The 23,772-nt window shown below is 38.9% G+C and overlaps 1 protein-coding gene across 4 annotated transcripts in view; it reads left to right on the plus strand.

Moving 5' to 3' along the window:
• Nucleotides 1-630: 630 nt before the first annotated feature.
• LRCH3 (leucine rich repeats and calponin homology domain containing 3) overlaps nucleotides 631-23,772 on the plus strand; it is a gene marked incomplete at its 3' end in the record, with an annotated part of 107,557 nt that continues 84,415 nt past the window's right edge. For all 4 annotated transcript variants that reach the window (XM_081085378.1, XM_081085379.1, XM_081085376.1 and 1 more), the window contains exon 1: nucleotides 631-920. In XM_081085378.1, coding sequence (XP_080941504.1) covers nucleotides 659-920 — 262 coding nt within the window. In that variant the 5' untranslated portion in view covers nucleotides 631-658. The remainder of the gene's footprint in view (nucleotides 921-23,772) is intronic.

Raw genomic sequence — 23,772 nt, forward strand, 5'->3', positions numbered from 1 at the left:
TTCTTGCCTAAAAGATGAGTACTATTTAAGATGCTTGTTATTTTATAAAAGCGAGGGAGGGCCTAAAATACCTATGTAACCCTTTCAATGAGACCTATGGAGTTTTTGGAACCAGTTTAGCCCTTTTTATTCCTCACGCAATAATAGTTAATAAATCCACAAGTTTCCATTTGTATCATCTGGTTTACAGAATGACAAGTTGGGAAATTTTTTAAATCGCAACGTTTTCGGGGGCGGGCATGAGGAAAGTGGGGGCATGAGTAATGGCAGTCTTGAGTGCCCCTACTTTCCTCATTCCAGTCCCCTTCTCTCACTGCCCAAGTTTCTGGCAGCAACAGTGTTAAGCCTTAATTTAATGCTTAATTCAATCCTCCAGTACTGAGAAAAGAAGGAAGAGAGAAGTTTTTGTGAAGAGCGTTGTCCTAGAGATATTTTTGTAGAGGCATTTTAAAAATGCTTCTGGCGGCTGTTGCAGATTTGTGTTTTCTTTTCCCTTTAAAACCTCGGGGGCGGAGGCAAGCGCCTGATTGCGTGGAGGGCTCCGCAGCCCTGTCCGTCAAGAGAAAGGTCCGGGGTCTGGAAGTCCCTTTCCCCGCCCACCCACCAGCCTAGCCGCGCATGCGCGGAGCCGGCGGGTTGGGTAGTTGTCGGCCGGGAAATGGCGGCCGCGGGCTTGGTCGCTGTGTCCACAGCTGCAGAACATTCTGGCCCCGTAGCGTCGGGAGGCAACCTCTCTGGTATTAACTGCGGCCCAAGCGCCGGGACAGGTCCCGGTCCTGGCCCGGGCTCGTGGAGCCGTTCCCTCGATCGAGCGCTGGAGGAGGCGGCAATAACCGGGGTGCTGATCCTGAGCGGCCGGAAACTGAGGGAGTTTCCCCGGGGAGCGGCCAACCACGACCTGACGGACACCACCCGGGCGGGTGAGCGGGGCGGGAGGCATTCCTGCCGACGGGAGGCCCTGGGCGCGGCGGGAGCCGCCCCGGCCGGTGGGAGGACTGGAGGGTAGTCACAGCCTCGGGACTCGGGACCCGGGTAACGGGGGGAAGGCGCCTGCCCCAGCCCACCCGGTTCCCGTCTGCGGGCCAGCCCCGAGCTCGGGGCGAGGCGGACAGCGGCATCCCCGGGGAAGACCGCAGGGGACTGGCGGGCGGTGGTCTCCTCTCCTAGAACGTTACCGTCGGCCGCTGCCGAGATAGCCGCTCGCCCCGCCCGGTCTCTGCAGGCCGAGCGGACCCGGGAGTCCACTAGGAAGCCGACTTGCCAGATTGGGCTGTAGCGCGCTTACTCAGACCACAGTCGGTGCGTTATCCGAAGCTCCCATCTCGGCGCTGGCGTTTCTTGGAGTTGTTTTTCGTGTGAACCCGGACGCTGTAACTGTGCTTTATCTCGTTGAGTGACCAGATGTACTTGTAAGAATAACTCGAGCCCACTTCACACTCCCACTACCTCTGCCCCACTGTCCTCATGCCCGCCCCCGGACACGCTGAAAGAAGAAAACTACTTCGAAAAGATACATAGGTTGCCTACCATGTCTGTATTTAATGCGTTTAAAAAACAAGCATTATTTTGCTTTATACATACTTTTGAACACAGGAAAGATAATAAGGAATTAGGTTTTCATAGTTGGAGAGAACAGTGTCTGGAGACTGAGGTGTTCACCACATTATTCTTCTCTTGTGTTTAAAGTATAACTTCCTCAGGGGGTAGATTAAAAACAGTCTATTCATGTTTTGCACAAATACAAAGGAGAAAAAAAATCACCCAGTTTGTATAGAATGGTGTAGTTAAATATTTTATTTTCATATAGTGTTTTGCGACCGAAGAATGTGTCACGTTTATTCCATTTTATTTACCTAATTTTATTTATCTTTATTTTAAAATCTCCAGTTTAACACCTTCCTATGTCTGTACACTCATTAAAGACTGATAAGTATTGCATATGATTCACTCATGTTAGAAAAATAAACAGAATGTTAAACTACTTCAGGAAACTTCTTTCCAAAGAAACTTTTGCTCTAGTGTAAAATAGAAGAAATTAAATGTCTACCTATCTAATCTCTTTCTGGAAATAGTTCTACTGAATATAGTTTGTATTTTTTAGTGAATGACATTAAACTATTGCTAAGGTTAATATGAACAGCCACTTGCCTTTTGCATGTGTTCTGATTGATAACATCTGAAATTATCATGTGTATCCCATATCTGATTCTGTTCAGGAGATGGTTAGCATAGTGATTTCATATTGGTGTGAGTCATTTCATATTACTACATTAAGCCTGAAGCCAAAGAACAAGTTGATTACAGGAGTTTATCTAGTTCATTACCTTACTTGCTTTTAAATAATTGTAAGACCAAAGTGTTTTTGCCTTTAGAAAATATTTTAACTAACAAAGAAAACCCAAGAGTATTTATGAAGACCAATAAATAATCCCAGTGAATTTTTCTTTGTGCCCTGAATTTTTAATTTATCATTATCCATATTTATTTTATTATTTTAATAGTTTATATATAAACCACAATTTTTGATGGTTGACATTTATCTGGTCAAAAAGTCTAAAAAAGGGAAAAAAGATAAAAAGTGGGGAAAAAAGACTGCTGGGTATTTTCTAACCTGTTAGGCTAAATTCATTTTAATAAGGTAGAAATACCACTTATTAAGTATAAGAAAGCTTTGGTAGACCTTGTACAAAAACACTGAATTATTCTTTTCAATCAGATAGTTTGATGTGGATAAACATTTATTGTGTTTTCAGTGCTATTCCGTGTGTTAGGTGTTTTAAAATACATTGCCTTGTTAAATGCTTAACAACCAGTGGATTAAATATCATTGCATACGAGCGATTACTCAGCATTTACAGATGAGGAATCAATCAGAGAAAGTCATATAACTAGTGTTAGTGGTAGAATTTCAGCCTAGGTCCATCTAATTCTTTCCTCTTTATTACATAGCCTCCTTATGTACAGACAGGTATTACCATTCCAGTTTTTACAGGTAATGAAACCAAGATTTGGAGAGAGAAGATAATTTGCCCAAAGATCTGTAGCTAAAGGCCAGGAGAGGTGATATTAGCCAGGATTTGAGCCTAGTTTGAGATAACTCCAAAACCATAGTCTGTTAAAACAGCTACTTAGATGAAGTCAGACCCAACCTATTAGCTAAAGTGTTTTGTTTAGATCAGGGGTCCTCAAACTACGGCCCGCGGGCCACATGCAAATATAAATATTGTATTTGTTCCCGGTTTGTTTTTTTACTTCAAAATAAGATATGTGCAGTGTGCATAGGAATTTGTTCATAGTTGTTTTTTAAACTATAGTCTGGCCCTCCAACAGTCTGAGGGACAGTGAACTGGCCCCCTGCTTAAAAAGTTTGAGGACCCCTGGTTTAGATCCTATAGGAAATTTAAAGCCAAGAAAATTATTTTAATACTGCCACACAGTTCTTTGATAATATAGGGTGTCCGAAAATTCACGTAAGAAGTAATTTTGATAGAAAACACAGGTTTATAATTAAAAATTGTAAATTTTTTATTGAATTGTATAGTATATAGTATAAGGTTATGTATGGAATAGCACGGTAATATGGGGTAAATGGCCTCCATGGCTTTGCTGGCACATACGCAAAGCCGTGGTCTTCATTGATCTTCATTGTCCCTGCTCCTGGGCCATAATTGGTACTTGGTAATGCTTATCAAATTGAAGGGATTGAAATCAAAGGGCAACAGATATTAGAATCTAATTCAATAAACCAAGTAAAATTAGGCTTTTATTTTATTTTTGTTGTTGTTGTTAATGCTCACGCAAAATTCAAATCTTGCATGAATTTTGGGACACCCAATATATAGAATGTATCTGGTAGAGCTGCTGTCCTTCAAGAGTTTTTTTTTGTTTTTTAAATATATTTTATTGATTTTTTACAGAGAGGAAGGGAGAGAGATAGAGAGTTAGAAACATCGATGAGAGAGAAACATCGATCAGCTGCCTCCTGCACATCTCCCACTGGGGATGTGCCCGCAACCCAGGTACATGCCCTTGACCGGAATCGAACCTGGGACCTTTCAGTCCGCAGGCCGACGCTCTATCCACTGAGCCAAACCGGTTTTGGCCTTCAAGAGTTTTTATCCTAAGAAACAGCACATATTACCCATACCATTTATAATTAGACATGATTAGAATTCATCATGGGACCTTTTCTGGAGGTTTACCCCTCCTGTTTATTTAAAAAGGAAGAGCTTTAGAAAAAGGGAGATCTTTACTTGGAATGAGTGACTTGATTCAGTAAACGAGGAAAATCACAGAAGACTTTTGGGGGCAGAAATGACGTAGCTTAGATTTGGGTAGACAGAAATGAGAAAGATAGCCTTTCCAGGCCCTGGTGGACATGCAAAAAATCTTAGAGTATAGGGCACATCAGTTAATTTTGCCAGGCTGTCATGCATTCCCCTTTCCTCTGATAATAATACTGTACTCCAATTTTCCTAGGGAACCACCCCTCTCAGTTACATAGATCCCACCCTGACACAAGGGTGTGCACTTGGCTCAGGCCTAGCCAATCAGTGTTGTCCATTCCTCTGTTCACAGTGATTATTCAAAGAAGGGCATCTTTTCCAGTCAGTGTGAGTGTTAATTCAGAATTTTTTATTCAAACTGTTGAGAAAGAGCCATGCTTTAAAGCCTGTGGATGCTGCGAGAATAGAATGTGATCCTGGAACTTGCCAATAAGTGGAAAGCAGAGCCAAAAGATGGTTCTGATGATAGTGTTTGTATCTTTGGATCTGTATGAATCTTTGGATCAGAGAATATAAGACCTATCTTTCGCGCATGCAGTAGCTAGGTTGATGATAGGTTTGGAGTGAGGCTAGTCAATATTCATTTATTCAGCAAACATAGACTAAGGGATTTTGTCAGGTGTAGATGTGCAGAGAAGGATCAAGACATTTCCTGTGCTCAAAGATTTAAGGGATCAGTGGAGGAATAAATAAATAGATATAAAGATTACATGAGTTATCGAATAATAGTGAAACTTTTATGTATTAGGCATTATGGTAGGTAATATAGGGGAAATAAAAATAAGAAGAGGTTCTACCCTTTAAACATAAAATCTAGGAATCTGATTAGATGTCTGTGATGATAATCCTAATCTATGTGAGAATGAAAACCAGACCATGTCAGAAAATAGGCCCGGCCAGCGTGGCTCAGTGGCTGAGCATGGACCTATGGGCCAGGAGGTCTTGGTTCGATTCCTGGTTAGGCCATATACCTGGGTTGTGGGCTCAGCCCCCAGTGTGGGGCATGCAGGAAGCAGCTGATCAGTGATTCTCTCTCAGCATTGATGTTTCTCTCTCTCTCCCTTTCCCTTCCTCTCTGAAACCAATAAAAAAAATTTTTTTAAAAAGGAAAGAAAAATATACAAATGCTGATTAAATTGATTTTTAAAAAAAAAAAAAAGACAGAATCTGTCAAAGATTACTGAGCTATTTAGAATCTGGAGGACTAGGAAACATGGTAATGCTACTGATAATAACAGTAGCTAACATTTATTGAGCTATTAGCATGTTCCAGGTATTATACTAAGCTGTATATGTAAAACATGCACATATAACAACCATATGAATTATAAGTACTGTTTTAACCCTATTTTACACATAAAACATGGAGACAAGATTAATCTGATCAAGGTTATTATTCTCAGCTAATAAATGGCAGAGCTGGGATTCAAATTCAGGTACATCTGATCCTAAAACTTGTTTTTTATCACAAGCCATACTGACAAAGAAGTTTGGTACACATACACATAATTTATTTGTTTTGCATGATACCTTTAAAGGGCTAGTGGTAGTACATCTAGTTAATCATGTACAACAAATAAAAATTTAAATGTGGAGTTTTAAAGTTAGGGCTCCAGCATAAATTTGAGAAAGTCGTAATAGTTTATGAGATACTTGGAGAAAGAATGTAGAGTGGAAAAGCTGGTCACTGACAACCATGGAATATTCATTTATTTAAAAAGGCAAAAAGAGGAATTAGCCTGTTTCATAACTAGGCCTGTACTAGAATTCTGAGAATCCTAAAAACCAAAGGAATCATAGTAATCTAAATTATTTTATACATGAGAAGTAGCAGTCTCAAAGAGGTTAAATATCTTTAAGATTATATAGTGATCCTTACAACAAATGGAATGTTCCCATTATTGTCAACAATAACTGAAGTTATTGTAACTAATGTGCGGAGATGGGAATGGAGTGAATTTCTTTAAGGTCTTGCTGAACTCAGTCAAACTTTATAAATATTTGGTCTCATCAGAATGATTTAAAAGTTTGTAAAGCATTAGCACACACAAGAAACAAGAAGCAGTAAAAAAAAGATATAGTAAGGTGGTGCTGTTTCACAGAAGGCAGGCAAGTGTCAGGGTCTTAATTGAAGCTGTAAGAAATCCCTTTGAATGGAAGACAGAAAACAAGAAAACAAGGACTTAGCTTTGGGGGAAAGCCTAGAGTTGAAAGCAGAAGGGGAAGGAAGACTAAGGTTGCACACAAAGAAAGAAAAATTGAAATATAGTGGTGAGACAAGGTAATGCAGTCCTGTTGAAGTCATGAGAATTGAGACTTTCAACAAATGGATACTTACTTCCTAGGTAAAAAAAAAATGACGATTGCTAAAAGGCCATTTAATTTTTTAAGGAAGCAATTCATAACCCACAAAATTATGGGTTCGTTAGTCTTGGAAATATGTACTGACTGGAGTGTCAAGTCTTAAGAGGAAATCATATTTTTCTTGGAATCCTATTTATGTATATTTTGTAACAAATACAGTAGATATACTGACTTTTTGTAGAACAGTACTGTCCAGTACGGTAGCTACTAGCAATAGGTGGTTATTAAAATAAAATTCAACAATTTGGTTCTTCAGTAGCACTAGCCACATTTCAAGTGCTTAATAGCTACGTGTGTCATATTGAACAGCACAGACAATAGAACTCTTGTATCATCGCAGAAAGTTATGTTGGACAGTGATGTTGGGGCATACTATCTTGAATAGAATTGAAATTTTCTTCTGTATTACTACTTTATAAAATCATACTCCTTTTGGAATTGTTTTTTCAGTATTCATGAATACAGTGAGCCACCATGATGACAGTAGCTAAAAATATTGTTAAATAATGGTTGAGAAGGGAGAGGCAAAGGGAGGAGGTGGCAACAAATGGGGCTCAATCATAATTACTAGATCCTTGCTAGCATCTTAGGGTCAGGGGTGATATATAATATTTTCTTTTAGAAATAAAATCTAATTAGCAGTGACTGCCATTTAAGCATGTCATCTTTGTTAATAGAAGCATTAAGTGTATATTTGACACATTTACCATCCCCTGAGTGTTATGTATTCAAATCAGGAAGAGTCTTTTAAGAGCCCTAGAAATGAGGAAAGAGTAGAAAACAACAAAACTAATTTTATCAATCAGACTGGTTCGATTTAGTAGACTTTAAAAGACATCTCTTCTGATATTAAGAGTTGTACATGCTCGGTATAGTTTAGAAAGTTATGAAGAAGACACTAAAGATCATTCATAATTCCAGATACCAGAGATAACTAGTAGTAAACACTGGTTTGAAATCTTCCAAAAATTTTCATTAATATACACATACTCACTTTTTTAAATTATAAAATGAGATCATACAGAGGCTTTTGTCATCTAATCTTTTTATTACATGAAAGACAATATCAGAAAATAGAGATCAGCATAATTTTCAGTAGTAGTTCACTGAATAACTGTCATTTAATTTACCGTGTTGATGCACATTGGGGTTTTTAACTTAGACTATTACAAATGATATTGCTCAGAATAGCCTAGTATGTATGTCTTTGCAGACTTGTCTAATTATTTCCTTAGGATAAATTTCTAAAAGTGTAAAAGATATTTATTTTAAAGGTATGCACAGCCCTGGCCAGCTTGGCTCAGTGGATAGAGTGTTGGCCTGCGGACTGATGGGTCCCAGGTTCGATTCTGGCCAAGGGCACATGCCTGGGTTGCGAGCTCGATCCCCATTGCGGGGTGTGCAGGAGGCAGCCGAGCAATGATTCTCTCTCATCATTGATGTTTCTATCTCTCTCTCCTTCTCCCTTCCTCTCTGAAATCAATAAAGAAATATATATTTAAAAAATAATAATAATAATAATAATAAAAGGTATGCACACTTTTAGTGTTTTTATATAGATTGTGAAATTGTCCTTCCAGAATGGTTATTCAGCTTAGATTTATACCAACAGTACCTGAGTTGTCTTCACTTTGCACCCACTGGTCTTGTCATTCTTTTTGATTTCCCACATATCTCTCTCTAAACAGTGTGTATGTATTAATCACAAATTTTTTAATGAAGTACCTCTGACCTCAGAGGAGGTCTGGGGTGCAGAGTTTTAAGTTGCCTCAGTAGGAAACTTGAAATTTGAAGGCTTGAAATTTTCTTAGAAACTCCACCCTATACAGGGGAGGGCAAAAGTAGGTTTACGGTTGTAAATAAATACAAATAAATAATACAGTAATAAATAAATAATAATACAAAAAAATAACCTCTGTGTTTCACATACTCACAACTGTATACTTTGGCCCACCCCTGTATTTTCATGCTTGTTTTAATACAGATCTATGGTTTCAAATGACCAACTATTAGGGAAGATCAACCAAATAAGTTTCTATAAGGTTTATACTGTTGTTTTTCTGTAACCTATCCCCCTCCCCCGCCACCGTGCCTATATCAGTGTCAAAACCAGCCGTGGGCAAACTACGGCCCGCGGACCGGATCCGGCCCATTTGAAATGAATAAAACTAAAAAAAAAAAAGACCGTACCCTTTTATGTAATGATGTTTACTTTGAATTTATATTAGTTCACACAAACACTCCATCCATGCTTCTGTTCCGGCCCTCCGGTCCAGTTTAAGAACCCATTGTGGCCCTCGAGTCAAAAAGTTTGCCCACCCCTGGTCAAAACTATGGATATATTGTATATACTACTACTTTTTGTAGCACAGTTTCTATGGCTATATGCATATTGAATTGAAATGTGGGATGCTAGCCCTGACCAGTTTGGCTCAGTGGATAGAGCGTCGGCCTGTGGACTGAAAGGTCCCAGGTTCGATTCTGGTCAAGGGCATGTGCCTTGGCTGCGGGCACATCCCAGTGGCGGGTGTGCAGGAAGCAGCTGATCGATGTTTCTCTCTCATCGATGTTTTTAACTCTCTATCCCTCTTCCTTCCTCTCTGTAAAAAATCAATAAAATATATTTTTTAAAAAAAGAAATGTGGGATGCTAAGAACACATCTCAGGAAACAACATTTATAACTTCCTTTCTTATCATTTTACCTCTCATTTGAAATAAGAAATCCTTTGACTTGTTACTTAATGTCCTTTCCCCCCCACCCCTTCTGCAGCACACATGTATACATACACATACACACACTTAATATAGAGAGGCAGGGATCATGGGGAAGATCATGGCTATTGGGTATAAAAGCATCCAAAATAAGATTTAAATTTATGTTTCAGGAGGAAAATCTAAACTCAACTGTAGTGACATTGTTTTTTAAATAAGAAGAGTAAATAGTAGGATGGTGCCTTTAGGAGGGGTATGAAGATGAGTCAAATCACCACAAGCTCAGTGTTGAGATTAGAAGAATGGTAACAGTGTTGGGCCCAAGGATTTTCTAGGGTTCATTTCCTTATACAGTGGCTGTTTTGGGGGAGCTGGGTAGTTAATATCTCATATTACATGAAATACTACTTTTTTAAAAATACTGCATTTAAGTAGTAACATAAATGTTCATTTTCCTCCTGTTCGTTTATAAAACAGTTATTCATCCAAGCATGGGGGAAAAAATATAGTAAGTATGTCATTTCATACAACATTATTTTGAGTTCTTGAAGTAACCAGCAATATCAAATGCAGTGCTACTAATCTATGCTAATAATAGAGGAATATGCAAGTTGTCTGGGATGCTGTCACAGTAACAGTAATGACCAAACAACAGGCTGCCTGGGGCGACCGGGCCGGCAGGGGGGGTTAGTGAGGGACGACCAAACAACGAACAGCAGACTGTGTTGGGCGACGAGGCCGGCAGGTTGGGCAGTTGGGGGTGATCAGGCCAACATGGGGAGCAGTTAGGGGCAACCAGGCCAGCAGGGGGGGCGGGGGCCAGACCAGCAGGGGGGCAGTTAGGGGTGATCAGGCCAGCAGGCAGAGGCAGTTAGGAGCCATCAGGCAGGCAGGCAGGTGAGCAGTTAGGAGTCAGCACTCCCGGATTGTGAGAGGGATGTCCCGGATTGAAGAGGGTGCAGGCCTCTCTCCTGTGCACAAATTTTGTGCATTGGGCCTCTAGTTTTAAAATAATAAACTAGTCTTAAATATTTCAGATATTTCCTTACTTTTGTAATTGTTGTTGTTAATCCTCACTTGAGGCTATTTTTCCATTGATTTTTAGAGAGAGTGGAATTGAGGAGGAATGGGGGGGGGGGGAGAGAGAGAGAGAGAGAGAGAGAGAGAGAGAGACCTCAGTGTGAGAGAGACACATTAATTGGTTGCTTCCAGCACGCCCCCTACTGGGGATGGAGCCCACAACCCAGGCGTGTGCCCTGACTGAGAATCTAGTGACCTTTTGGTGCATGGGATAACACTCAACCAACTGAGCCACATGGGCCAGGACAGATTAGTACTCTTAATTATATCTGCAAAATCTCTTCTGCCTCATAAAGAACATAATCCAAATATATTTCATATTCACAGTCCCAGGGATTAGGGTAGAAAATATTGGGAGGTCATTTTTGGATTCTTCCTGCTAAAGAGGGTTCTCTCTTGCTCTCTTTTTATTGTACAACAGCTAGTACAATGCCCTCTGAGTATTTATTGAATGTATGTTATGTACATTGGATAGATGGTTGAATGAGAAGGGGAAAACAGAAAATGATGAAGTGCCCATTCACTTTCTTAGCTTTGGAAATAGTGACAACTGACTTTTGTGTGACTGGGTTTAATGGGGACCCTGAGGGCTTCAATCATGGTAGAATTCAGTCAGAACATACTCAAGGATAATTCCAGTGAACAGGCTTCCTTTTGATGTCAAAAAGTCAGGCTTTTAGACCCTCTAATTGGTGTTTTAGAGGATGAGAGGATTTACATGTACTAAGAGTCAGTCCCCCAAAATGTAACCAGTGGCAATGAGAATTTTTAGGTCTTTGAAATTTTTCAAAATAAGACCTTGATTTGTTAATAAAAAAAAAATAAATTTTAAGCTCACAGTGACGTTGGCTTTCCATGTATATTGAATATTTATAATGGATAATTATGCAAGTCTCCGTTGTCTGAAGAACATCTTAGCCTGATAACTATATGATGCTTTTTCTAATTTAATAACTTTGTGATTTCTGGTCATCTGTTATCAAGTGACAAATGAAGCTTAATTTTTAAATTTTAGTATGCATAAAATCACCTGTGGCACTTTTTAAGAAAAATGTATATTCCTGGTTCCAGACCCTAGAGAGTCTAATTGGGGCGATCTGGGGCCAGGTGCATAAACTTCCTTTTTTAACAAGAAGTCTGGTGGTTCTAGGGCAGATGGTCTACGAACCTCCAGTGGAGAAATTCTTTCTTAGATTTTTGCTACTTTACTCTAAAATTCATTTAGGAAGACAATAATTTTTCACATCCTAAAGTTCTTGATTAGGCAAGCCAAAGATTTTATTTCAATTTAAAATGTAAAACACATACTTTATTTTGCAAAATTGTACACTTTGGTATAGAATTAACACTTGAAAGATAGGTTTGTTTGTTTTAAAAATAGTGTCACTAAAGACTCTTTTCTAGGATTATCTCAGGATTTTTTTCTTTCTTTTAATTCTGAGAGTACCCTTAGTTTCTTTTTAATATCTGCAATCTGCATTAATTTGGAGAAAAGAAAGATGAACAGAGTTGCCTACCTCCTGTTCCTTCAAGTGTCTGCAGTATCCCAAATCCCAGTTCCAGGGATTCTATTATCATTTTAGCCAATGATTCCTATAGTAAAAAATGTTGACAACAAATGTATGTTTATTTACATTATATGCATGTACTAATATACTAAAATTATATGTATTTTAAATTATACATAAATATAAAATTGGAGAAATTAAACATAAGTAGAAATAAAAATTTTGATGTTTTTCTTCCATGCTCCAGTGGATCATTTTGTGTATCCCCTGGATAACAGGTTCACACTCCTCCTTTGAGACAATTGATTCAGACAGTGGTTAGCCTCTTAGTGATCTTCAAGTAGGAGAAAGGGAATTCAATATTAAGTATTTGAAAGCATTACTTTGAGGCAATATGGGAAATGGGAGACAGTCTGAGATGTGGAGTTCAAGGATAGAGAGCCTATAACTTTTTCAGTAGGAAAGGGTATTGGAAGACAAAGACTGAAGACATTTCTTGAAGCAGTGCTGTAAATAAGGGATTCCTTGTATAGCATGTATAAAACAAACCAGTGTGTATGTGAAGTGGAGGTTAGAATAGTTTGTAAAGGCTGAGCTGCTTCCATGGATTTGATGTGATTGCTTGGGGTAGGAACCATGTTACTTTAGGAGTAAGAAGATTTGGATGTTTTAGCCTTGATTCTTTAATATTTAGTTGTTTGACCTAAATCAGTCTTATCTTTCCTCATTGAGATCTTAAAATTTAGAAGGCTTAGAGATTTGGAGGAATCTCAGAGGTTGTGCTTTGGCATGGGTATGAGTTAAATTGTGCCCCTCCCCCAAAATGGCTTCAACTAGAATCAACTTTGATTTTGTGGTGTATTCATTTAACAAACAATTTTAGTCATGACCTTGTTCCTGAGGTCCAGACGTATATTTTAGTTGTCTACTTGATATTTTCACTAGATGTATAAATAGACATCTTAAATGTACCTTGAGCAGAAAGAATTCTTTTTAAAAATATATAGATTTTCATTGATTTCAGAGAGAAAGGGAGAGGGAGAGATAGAAACAGCAATGATGAGAGAGAATCATTGATCTGCTGCCTCTTGCACGCCCCCCACTGGGTATCAAGCCCGAAATCTGGGCATGTGCCCTGACCAGGAATCGAATCGTGACCTCCTGGTTCATAGATCGACACTCAACCACTGAGCCATGCCTGCTGGACAAGCAGAAAAGATTCTTGATTTGTTTCCCCTACTCCCTTCCCCATAAAAAGAGGTAGAAAGAAGAAACTTACATCAAAAACCTGTTCTTGTAGTAAATGACACTATCATTTATTTATTGAGGTGGAATGCATCTCAATTAGTGTTGAGTAGTTAATGCCATTATTCCACTATCCGTGTATCCAAGGCAAGTAGCTCAGGCCTCAAATGTGGGAGTCATCTTTTATTCTCTCTATTTCTCCCATCCTCTTGAGTCTATTAGCAAATCATCTGCTTCAACATATCTTAAATCTGTTCATTTCTCTCTGCCTCTCCTGCTGAACTCTAGCCTAAGCCCCATGATCTGTTGCCATGACTGCAGAAGCCTCATAACTAATTTTATTTCTACTCTTACCATTTGAAAGCATTCATACAGCAGCCAAAAATGGTAGTATTTTTAAAATGTCAGTTGGATCATGTCACTTCCCTTTAAAATCAAACTAACAATTTCATGGCACTATCAACTGGCCTTTTTAAAAAATACATATTTTTATTTACTTCAGAGAGAATGGAAGAGAGGGGGTGGGGAGGGAGAAACATCAGTGATGACAGAGAATCATTTATCACCTGCCTCCTACACACCCCACACTGGGGATCGAGCCTGCAAACCAGGCATGTGCCCTGATAGGGAATCAAACCATGACCTTCTGGTTCACAGGTCGATGCTCAACCACTTAGCCACACTGGCCAGGCTATCGACTGCCTTTTGTATAAAATTCAAATGCCTTACCAGGGTCAAAAAAGTCTGTGTCTCTTCAATAAATGGTGTTGGGAAAATTAGACAGGTACATGCAAAAAAAATGAAACTAGACCACCAACTAACACCATACACAAAAATAAACTTAAAATGGATAAAAGACTTAAACGTACAGTGGAAACCATAAAAATCTTAGAAGACTCGATAGGCAGCAAAATAACAGACATATGTCATAGCAATATCTTTACTGATATAGCTCTTAGGACAATGGAAACTAAGGGGAAAATAAACGAATGGGACTACATTAAAATAAAAAGCTAATGCACAGCAAAAGAAACCATCAACAAAACAACAAGAAAGCCCACTGCGTGAGAGAACATATTACCAGTGTTATCTCCGATAAGGGTTTAATCTCCAAAATTTACAGGGAACTCCTACAACTTAACAAAAGGAAGATAAACCATCCCATCAAAAAATGGGCAAAGGACCTAAGTAGACACTTTTCAAAAGAGGATGTACAGAAGGCCAAGAGACATATGAAAAATGCTCAAAGTCACTAATCATCCGAGAGATGCAAATCAAAATGACAATGAAGTACCATCTCACACCTGTCAGAATGGCTATCATAAACAAATCAACAACAACAAAAAAACACACACAAAAAAAAACAAATCAACAAATGACAAGTGCTGGCAAGGATGTGGAGGAAAACGAACCCTCACGTATTGGTGGGAATGCAGACTGGTGCAGCCAGTGTGGAAAACTGTATGGAATTTCCTCAGAAAATTAAAAAATAAAACTTCCATTTGACCCAGTAATCCCACTTCTAGGAATATATCCCAAGAAATCAGAAAGGATATATATGCACCCCTATGTTCATAGCAGCATAATTTACAATAGCTAAAATTTGGAAATAGCCTAAGTGCCCATCAGCAGATGAGTGGATTAAAAAACTGATACATCTACACAATGGAATACTGCACTGCTATAAAAAAAAAAGGAACTCGTACCATTTGCAACAGCATGGATGGACCTAGAGAGCATTATGCTAAGCCAGTGGTCGGCAAACTCATTAGTCAACAGAGCCAAATATCAACAGTACGATTGAAATTCCTTTTGAGAGCCAAATTTTTAAACTTAAACTATATAGGTAGGTATATTGTTATTAACTTAATTAGGGTACTCCTAAGCTGGCCTTTGCTAAAAACATCCTCAATCTGATTGAGGTATGTTCACTGAAGTCGACCCCTTCCAACTCTCCCGTCCACACTCGTCTTGTATACTTGTTTCGTCTATCTCCTTTCGTTCATCCTCTCTATGTCCAAACCATCTCAACATGCCTTTCTCAATCCTCGACACTACATCTTTCACTCCACAACGTTCCCTAAAATTAACTTAATAAACTTTACTTAAAGTTTTAAGTCTTAGTTAAACTATAGGTATGTTGAATAAAACTTGATATCATACTTAATAATGATATTATTTATTGATAAAATTAAATTCCTTACAATTTAACTCCCCCGCACTGCGTATCCTGCGGCCCGCCTGCGCCACATCTCCCGCCGACTGACTGACGGACACCCCCCACTTCCGAACCACTTCTTCAAAATAGACTCGCCCAGGCCGAAAACTGACTTCTGCACATGAGCCAAGAAGTTTCAATCGCACTGTACGTGTGCGCCCGCCACGTGGTATTTTGTGGAAGAGACACACTCAAGGGGCCAAAGAGCCGCATGTGGCTCACGAGCCACGGTTTGCCGACCACTGTGCTAAGCGAATAAGCCAGTTGGAAAAAGATACATATCACATGATCTCATTCATTTGTGGAATATAATGAACAATATAAACTGATGACCAAAAATAGAGCCAGAGGGAAAATATATTTTAGAATATAATAGAAGTAATCCTGTTATTTGCAGATTTTTAATATTTCCTGCAACTTTTGTGATATTATGCTATGTTAGTACAGTTTTGGTAATATTATATTTAAACTCTTTTTTCTTGAAATATTAATGTTTATTGCGTATAAATGGCTAATTATTTTGTATCTACAATTTGGTAATAGATTTATTTTGTATATTGTAAAAAAAAAAAAAAGCCTATGTGTAACCTCTGCCTACTTCTTAAGCCTTCGCTGGATTCATTCTTGGACCTAGCTCATTAAATCTTACTACACTTAACACTTTTCTTCTTTCTCTTCATTAAACACATCAAACTTGAAAATAGACCTTGTCCTATCAATTATCTCTTTTATATTTCTATTCTATTCATAGAATGCCCTTTCTCCAAGTCTTTGTGTGATTGTATGTCTCTCATTCTTTAGATTTTTAGCTCAAATATGAGTTATTACATATAAAGCACTTAGGAATAATTAGTTATTTTTAGTGATCAATAAATGTTAACCCCTCCCCCTCAAAACTCACCTCTTTGGAGAGGTTCATGATAAATTCTCTCTAGGTACCTTGAACCACTTTTCTTCAATATTCTTTATTTCCTTCATAGCATGTCCCTATTTATTGATTGTTCACTCCTTTATAATATAAGCTTCAGTAGAGTAACAACCTTTTCTAGCTGTATCTCCAGCATTTACAATAGTGTGTCATATAGTATACCCTCGGTAGTCCTTTATTTTATTTTTAAAAAATATATTTTATTGACTTCAGAGAGAGAGAGAGGTTTCTGAATACCCCATGTCACATAAGCTGACCAAATTGAGCACTCTCAACATTAGTCTATTAAAAAAGAGAAAGGAACCTTTTGGGAGTGTGGTAAGCAAAGAAGTAAGCTATAACACCAGTTACTTCGTTCCTAGGATATAGTAGGCTTATGATCTGGGCATATCGTGTATATGTATATGGCTAGAAGTTAAATACGATATTAGCAAGCCTTTTAGCCTGTGCCTTGGTTTAGCTGGGCCCCTGCCAAAGTTATGCTAATAAGGTAAAAAAAATAAAATAGCCTTAGTATGTCATCCTAATAGGTATAGTAGGGATCCCAGCCTATGCAGAAATCCTAGCCTGTGTCCAGAACTCAACCTTGTATTATTATCCCCCCCACCCCACTTCTATAATGAAGATAGGGTCTTTCTACACAAAATTGTTATACTGTAAGCAGGCCCTTACTTCTCATTGGTATATTTGTTTCTAATACTTGGTTTTGGAAGCCTTATTATTACTGCTTTAATTGCTTGTTTTGCTTTTGGAGACATTGTTTAGTAACAATAGGAACTAATCATTCTTGAGGTCAGATCAACAAGACCAGCATAGGTTTATTAATTTTAGTAGTAAGACTTCATCAAATTTAGAACATCAATTAATTTTGATAATTGACAAACTAAGGAATTTACCTAAATTTTAAAGGTCTAATTTTGAAGGGTGAATATTTTAAAATATTCATGGTCACAACTTTGCATTTGGATGTCCTAGTAATGTTATTTGCTGCTGTATAGAAATTTTATGTCATTCTCCCCACCATACTTTGTTTTAAACCAGTGATGGCGAACCTATGACACGCGTGTCAGAGGTGACACGCAAACTCATTTGTTTTGGTTGATTTTTCTTTGTTAAATGGCATTTAAATATATAAAATAAATATCAAAAATATAAATCTTTGTTTTACTATGGTTGCAAATATCAAAAAATTTCTATATGTGACACGGCACCAGAGTTAAGTTAGGGTTTTTCAAAATGCTGACACCCCGAGCTCAAAAGGTTTGCCATCACTGTTTTAAACTGAAAAGCTGCCTTTTACTTTTTAGGAACCATTGCATGGGTGTGGGGTGGAGAGAAGTAAAGCTTTGATCACAATATGAAAATGTTATTAAAAGTTTTATTAAATGCTTCTGTTCTTCAAAATGTGCTAGAAAAAATTGTTCATGAGTACTATTTCAGCCAGGAGAAAAAAGGAACAACTGTACCATAGTTTAAATGAAATGAAAATACCCAGTGTGAGAAATGAGGTGAGCCCCCCCGCCCCCAAGTCAGGGGTCCTGGTAGAATACAAAGCATACTCGGGAGCCAGGCAGCAAGGCAAACATCTTTAATTCTATGTAGAAGGGTGTGCACACATGGTCTGGAAGCCTGCGCACACCGAGCAGGTGGTCTGCTCAGAATTTATAACCCCTGACACACGTGACCTGTCTTTTGCTCTTGATTGGAGCTCAGGTACATAGTCTTTCGCGATTGGCTAATTCAAAGGGAGGGGTTGGCCTTTGCTGTTTCAAGATGGCACCCCCCATGTGGCCAACATGGCGGCTGTCTAAACTGTTCTTTGACAGAAAAGATGATTTGTTTATTCTCACACCCAGTATTTCAGTGAAAAATGAAAATCCATTTACCCAGATCTAGTTGTGATGAAAATAGATGACATTGTTTACATTTTAGGACTTTGTCAGTAAATAGTCACAAAGTTAAATACTAATTTGTGGTCAGGCAGAGCTTCTTGAGATAAAAAACAAACAAAGCACCTTAGATGAGATCGGGCGCGTTCAGGGTGTTATGGCCGTAGACAACAAAGCACCTGAGAAAGTAGCTAGAAACATCTTGTTTTAAGATATGGAGAAATCAACAAAAGCATTTACATAAAATCAGTGTTTAGAAATTTTACACAACTGCAAAATAGAAGTTTGGGTTTTGAAGTCAAATTTGAACATTTAAATATGAACAATAAGACCAAATCATTATCCAGTAAGAGCTTGGGAAACTTTGGGTATCATTAGTGAGCTAGAATATACAAAATTACCAATGTGATATAGTTCAAACTACATTAAGACTCCTGGATTCATTGGTTTTATAGAATGACTTAATTGCAGAAAAAAGGTTGTTTGGGTATCACTTTGTCTTAATCCTTTTGTTGAATAAAATAACTTTTCTTTTTTATCAGTAAGATTCTTAATTTGATTTCACAGTTACATTTTGAAGAAATAATTTCTGGAAAACTGAGTAAAGTTATAAATTGGGTAATGGTAATACATTTGACTATGATTTAAATTCTGCATACATTGGAGAGAGAGAGAGAGAGAGAGAGAGAGAGAGATTTACAAGAATGTTAAGTTTTAAAACAAATGCTTATTTCATGCAGTTACAACAAATTTAGGCCAACTGCTTTTTTAAAAAGTAAATATATGTTCAAATTACATAATAAATCAGAAAAAAAGATTTCATTAGGAAAGATTCCATTTATGTCAAGAACTGACACAAATGAAACTCATGACAGTACAGTGGGGCCTTGACTTCCGAGTGTCCCGACTAATGAGTTTTTCGAGATACGAGCCGTCTCTTGACCGATTTTTTGCTTTGAGTTGCGAGCTAAAATTCGGGTTACGAGCCAGCTTCAGATACCCCACCGCTAGTTGGTGCAGCGAACATAACAGTGAACATCAGCCCAGCATCACGTGTCTCACTCGTTCACTTTAAGATTTGACATACGAGTAATTTGAGTTACGACCTCCGTCACAGAACGAATTAAGTCAAGGCCCCACTGTAAATTATAAATTCACATTATAAATTATTTTATTACATTGAAATTCTTTTTTAAGTTGCATAAAATAATCTGAACTGAGATTTAAATGTTTTTATTTTATGGTATTTCTTTTTTCATAGTTACTATATTTTTTTTCATACTGTTGAGCATTTTTACCATCATTACTCTGAACTCTGTTTCAGATAAATTTCTTGTCTCTGCTTCATTTATCTCTTCTTCTGGAGAATTCTCTAGTTCTTTCAGGGTTTCTTTGTCTCCTCATTTTGGTTATCTGTTTGGTTTTGTGACTATTTTTTAGGTAGATCCTCTACACCTCTCAATCTCTAGTGCAGGACAGTGTTAAAGGCTATTTCTGATTAATTGAATCAGGCAAAGACTCAAAGCCTCTAGAGTCTGCCTCTGTCTACAGACTAATAGGATTCTGACTTGAATAGCCCCAGGCAATCATCTTCAGGAGTGGTGAGAACTGTGTTTTGTTTTGTTTTCAACAGGGTGGGGCAGTTTCTTCTGCCTGCAGACTAATTGTTATTTTTAATCTCTTAAGTGGCCTCAGGGCAAGGTGTTTTCCAATAGGGTGTGTTGACTTGCTTCCTCCCAGGCAAGTAAAATGTGGGAAAGATGTCCTCCATTGCTTGAGGGAATGACTCAGCCCAGGAAACTTGGTGTGCCTGCCTTCTGAGCTCTATTCCCTAGTCCAGTGGTCGGCAAACTGCAGCTCTCGAGCCACATGCGGCTCTTTGGCCCCTTGAGTGTGGCCACAAAGTTTCAATCGTACTGTACGTGCGTGCCCGCACATGGTATTTTGTGGAAGAGCCACACTCAAGGGGCCGCAGTTTGCCGACCACTGCCCTAGTCCAGTGGTCGGCAAACTGCGGCTCTTTGGCCCCTTGAGTGTGGCTCTTCCTAAGCCTTAGGAGTACCTTAATTAAGTTAATAACAGTGTACCTACCTATATAGTTTAAGTTTAAAAAATTTGGCTCTCAAAAGAAATTTCAATCGTTGTACTGTTGATATTTGGCTCTGTTGACTAATGAGTTTGCCGACCATTGCCCTAGTCCCTGGTCCTGGGTTCTGCTCTCACAGCTCCAGTTCACTTCACCCTCCTTCTGCCAGAGCATAAGGTAGGGGGGCTCCACAGGGAATTTTTGTGCGTTGGGCCTTCAAGATGGTGCCCGAATGTTCAGCTGCCACTCCCTGGTAGTCAGCACCCTGATGCTTTTTACAGCTAGATGTTATGTGGGTACCCGCCTCAGATTTGGTGCTCTTTGCTGGGGAGCCCAGCTTGGGGATTAGATCCCAGAGTTCTCAGTGGCACCTCCCCTTCCCCGCAACAGCTAAATATCTCTCCAAGACAGGACTTCAGTTCCTGTCTGTGGGCACCTGGTCAGCCTTTCACGCCTCTGCCCTCCTACCAGTTTCTGTGCTGTCTCCACCTTCGGTCCTTGGGTATCAGGATTCTCTCCTGTGAGTTTTCTGTTGATTATTCAGGAAGCCTTTCCATATTTCAGTTGTAATTCTAGCTTGTTCCTGGGAACATGTCCGTGCAGCATCCACCTACTCTCACACACATTATCTGTTTTATGGTATTTCTTGACACTATAACATACTCAATAAGAAATTTCTGTGAAATTAAGTGTAAATTTGAGGCTGAAGGTGGGTTTAAACATTTTATTAGAAATAAACCCAAGCACCTAAAAATATTAGCAATTTATTAGGAATTTTTCCCTTTATTTAGTACAGGAATTCAAACCTGTGCTAATTACAAGTTACTGGTATCAGTATTTCAAATGAAAGTGTACTATAAACAGAGCAAAGGACATAGACTGTGTAGGTTGGAAATAGTCTGGCTTATGCTAAGAAAAAAATAACAGCAACAACAAAAAGCCTTTTCTTAAAGCAGACATACAGCTACAAACAAATTTCTTAGTGTCTAGAAGAGTCTACTCTAGACACTTGGTCATTCTTTATAGACAAAATATATGCATTAGTTTTTTAATGCAAAGGGAATGTATAGAAACCTTTAGGTTTCTATATTTTACTTTTCAGAGTTACATAAAAATCATATTAATATTCACAGGTATTTTAAAATGGGAAAACAAGTTGCTTCTAACAATTTATTTTTCCAATAGCATGTTATTACTATGTTAAGATTTTACAGTGCATTCATATAATCTGGTGATCTTAATTTTAACCTATTAACAAATTAAACTTCATTGCAAAGAAATTCTTTTTTTTTTTTTTAATCCTCACTCGAGGATGTTTTTCTATTGATTTTTAGAGAAAGGGAAAGACAGAGGGAAAGGCAGAGAGAAATATCGATGCGAGAGAGAAACATCAATTGGTTGACTCCTGCAGGAGCCCTCACCAGGGCCTGGGCCAGGGAAGAGCCCACAACCGAGGTATGTGCCCTTGACCGAAATTGAACCCTGGACCTTAGATCCACAGACCGATGCTCCATCCAGTGAGCCAGACCAGGGGCAAGAAATTCTTTACAGTATCGTAACCAAATTTTCTAATCCTAGCAAAGGCCACAGTGAAGTAGCCTAGATATGCTGCCATTAAAGTTGTGATGAGATTGTAATAAATTTGCTCAAAATGTTCTTTTTTTTAAATTAAATCTTTATTGTTCAGATTATTACATTAGTTACTCTTTTTCCCACCATAACTCACCTCCACCCAGTTCCCACCCCACCTTCCACCCTCATTCCCCACCCACTGTCCTCATCCATAGGTGCACGATTATTGTCCAATCTCTTCCCTCACCCCCACACCCTTTTCCCCCCCAAGAATAGTCAGTCCATTCCCTTTCTATGTCCCTGATTCTATTACAATCACCAGTTCATACTATTCATCAGATTATTTATTCACTTGATTTTTAGATTCACTTGTTGATAGATGTGTATTTGTTGTTCATAATTTGTATCTTTACCTTTTTCTTCTTCTTCCTCTTCTTAAAGGATACCTATCAGCATTTCATATAATACTGGTTTGGTGGCGATGAACTCCTTTAGCTTTTTCTTATCTGTGAAGCTCTTTATCTGGCCTTCACTTCTGAATGATAGCTTTCCTGGATAAAGTAGTCTTGGTTGTAGGTTCTTGGTATTCATCACTTTGAATATTTCTTGCCACTCCCTTCTGGCTTGCAAAGTTTCTGTTGAGAAATCAGCTGACATTCGTATTGGTACTCCCTTGTAGGTAACTGATCTTCTTTCTCTTGCTGCTTTTAAGATTCTCTCTTGGTCTTTTGCTCTTGGCATTTTAATTATGATGTGTCTTGGTGTGGTCCTCTTTGGATTCCTTTTGTTTGGGGTTCTCTGTGCTTCCTGGACTTGTAAGTCTATTTCTTTTACCAGGTAGGGGAAGTTTTCTGTCATTATTTCTTCAAATAGGTTTTCAGTATCTTGCTCTCTCTCATCTTCTGGCACCCCTATAACTTGGATGTTGGTACGCTTGAAGCTGTCCCAGAGGCTCCTTACACTATCTTTGTATTTTTGGATTCTTTTTTCCTTTAGCTTTTCCGGTTAGGTGTTTTTTGCTTCTTCGTATTTCAAATCTTTGACTTGATTCTTGCGATCCTCTGGTCTGCTGTTGGGAGTCTGTATAATATTCTTTATTTCAGTCAGTGTATGCTTAATTTCTAGTTGGTTCTTTATCACAACATCGATGGTTTCACCTGTCTTCTTGATGATCTCACTACATTTATCGGCGGTCTCACCAGTCTTTTCGAGGGCCTTATTAAATTTATCAGCGGCTTCTAGACAGTTCTTTAAAGACCTTAAAAGTCTGGCTTTGAACTCAATATCCAGCAGTTTGCTTTCCTCCAATTCTGTCGTTTGTGTCCTGTTTCTTTGTCTCGGCATTTTTTATGCTTCGCTGTGTCGATACAGTGCCTTTCTGTGCTAAGTTACCCAATTACCTGAGGTAGACACTCTTGGTGCACCCCCTTGTGGGCTTTGTGCACAGTCTTGTTTTAATTAAGCCTTGATTGTTGTAGTTATCACTGGGAGGAATTGACCTCCAGGCCAATTGGCTGTGAGAATCAGTTGTGTCTGCAGTGGGAGAACTTCTGTGCTGGAGACACCCCTCTGGGGCTAGACTTGCTTCGATGGGGCTTTGGTGCTCACTGAGTCTGCCCCCTGAGTGTGTCTTTTATGGTTCCACGGAGCTGCAAACTGGATGGTCCCACTCTGACCTCTGTGTTTCCTGGCTCCTGGATCTCTAGGGAGGTGCTAATCTAGCCTTTACCTGAGGCTCTCCAGCAGAAGTCTCACTGCAGGGCTTGGGCGGGGCGGGTCCCACAGGATCAACAGGGCGGGGTTAGCAATTATGGCTGCTCTCAGTCTTGCCCTCAGAGGCTCTGCTTCTCAGTGTCCCAGTAATCGCTGCAAGCCCCTCGGAG

This window comes from Myotis nattereri (genome assembly GCF_964212035.1).
Source record: "Myotis nattereri genome assembly, chromosome: 3".
In the NCBI taxonomy this organism is placed as follows: domain Eukaryota; kingdom Metazoa; phylum Chordata; class Mammalia; order Chiroptera; family Vespertilionidae; genus Myotis; species Myotis nattereri.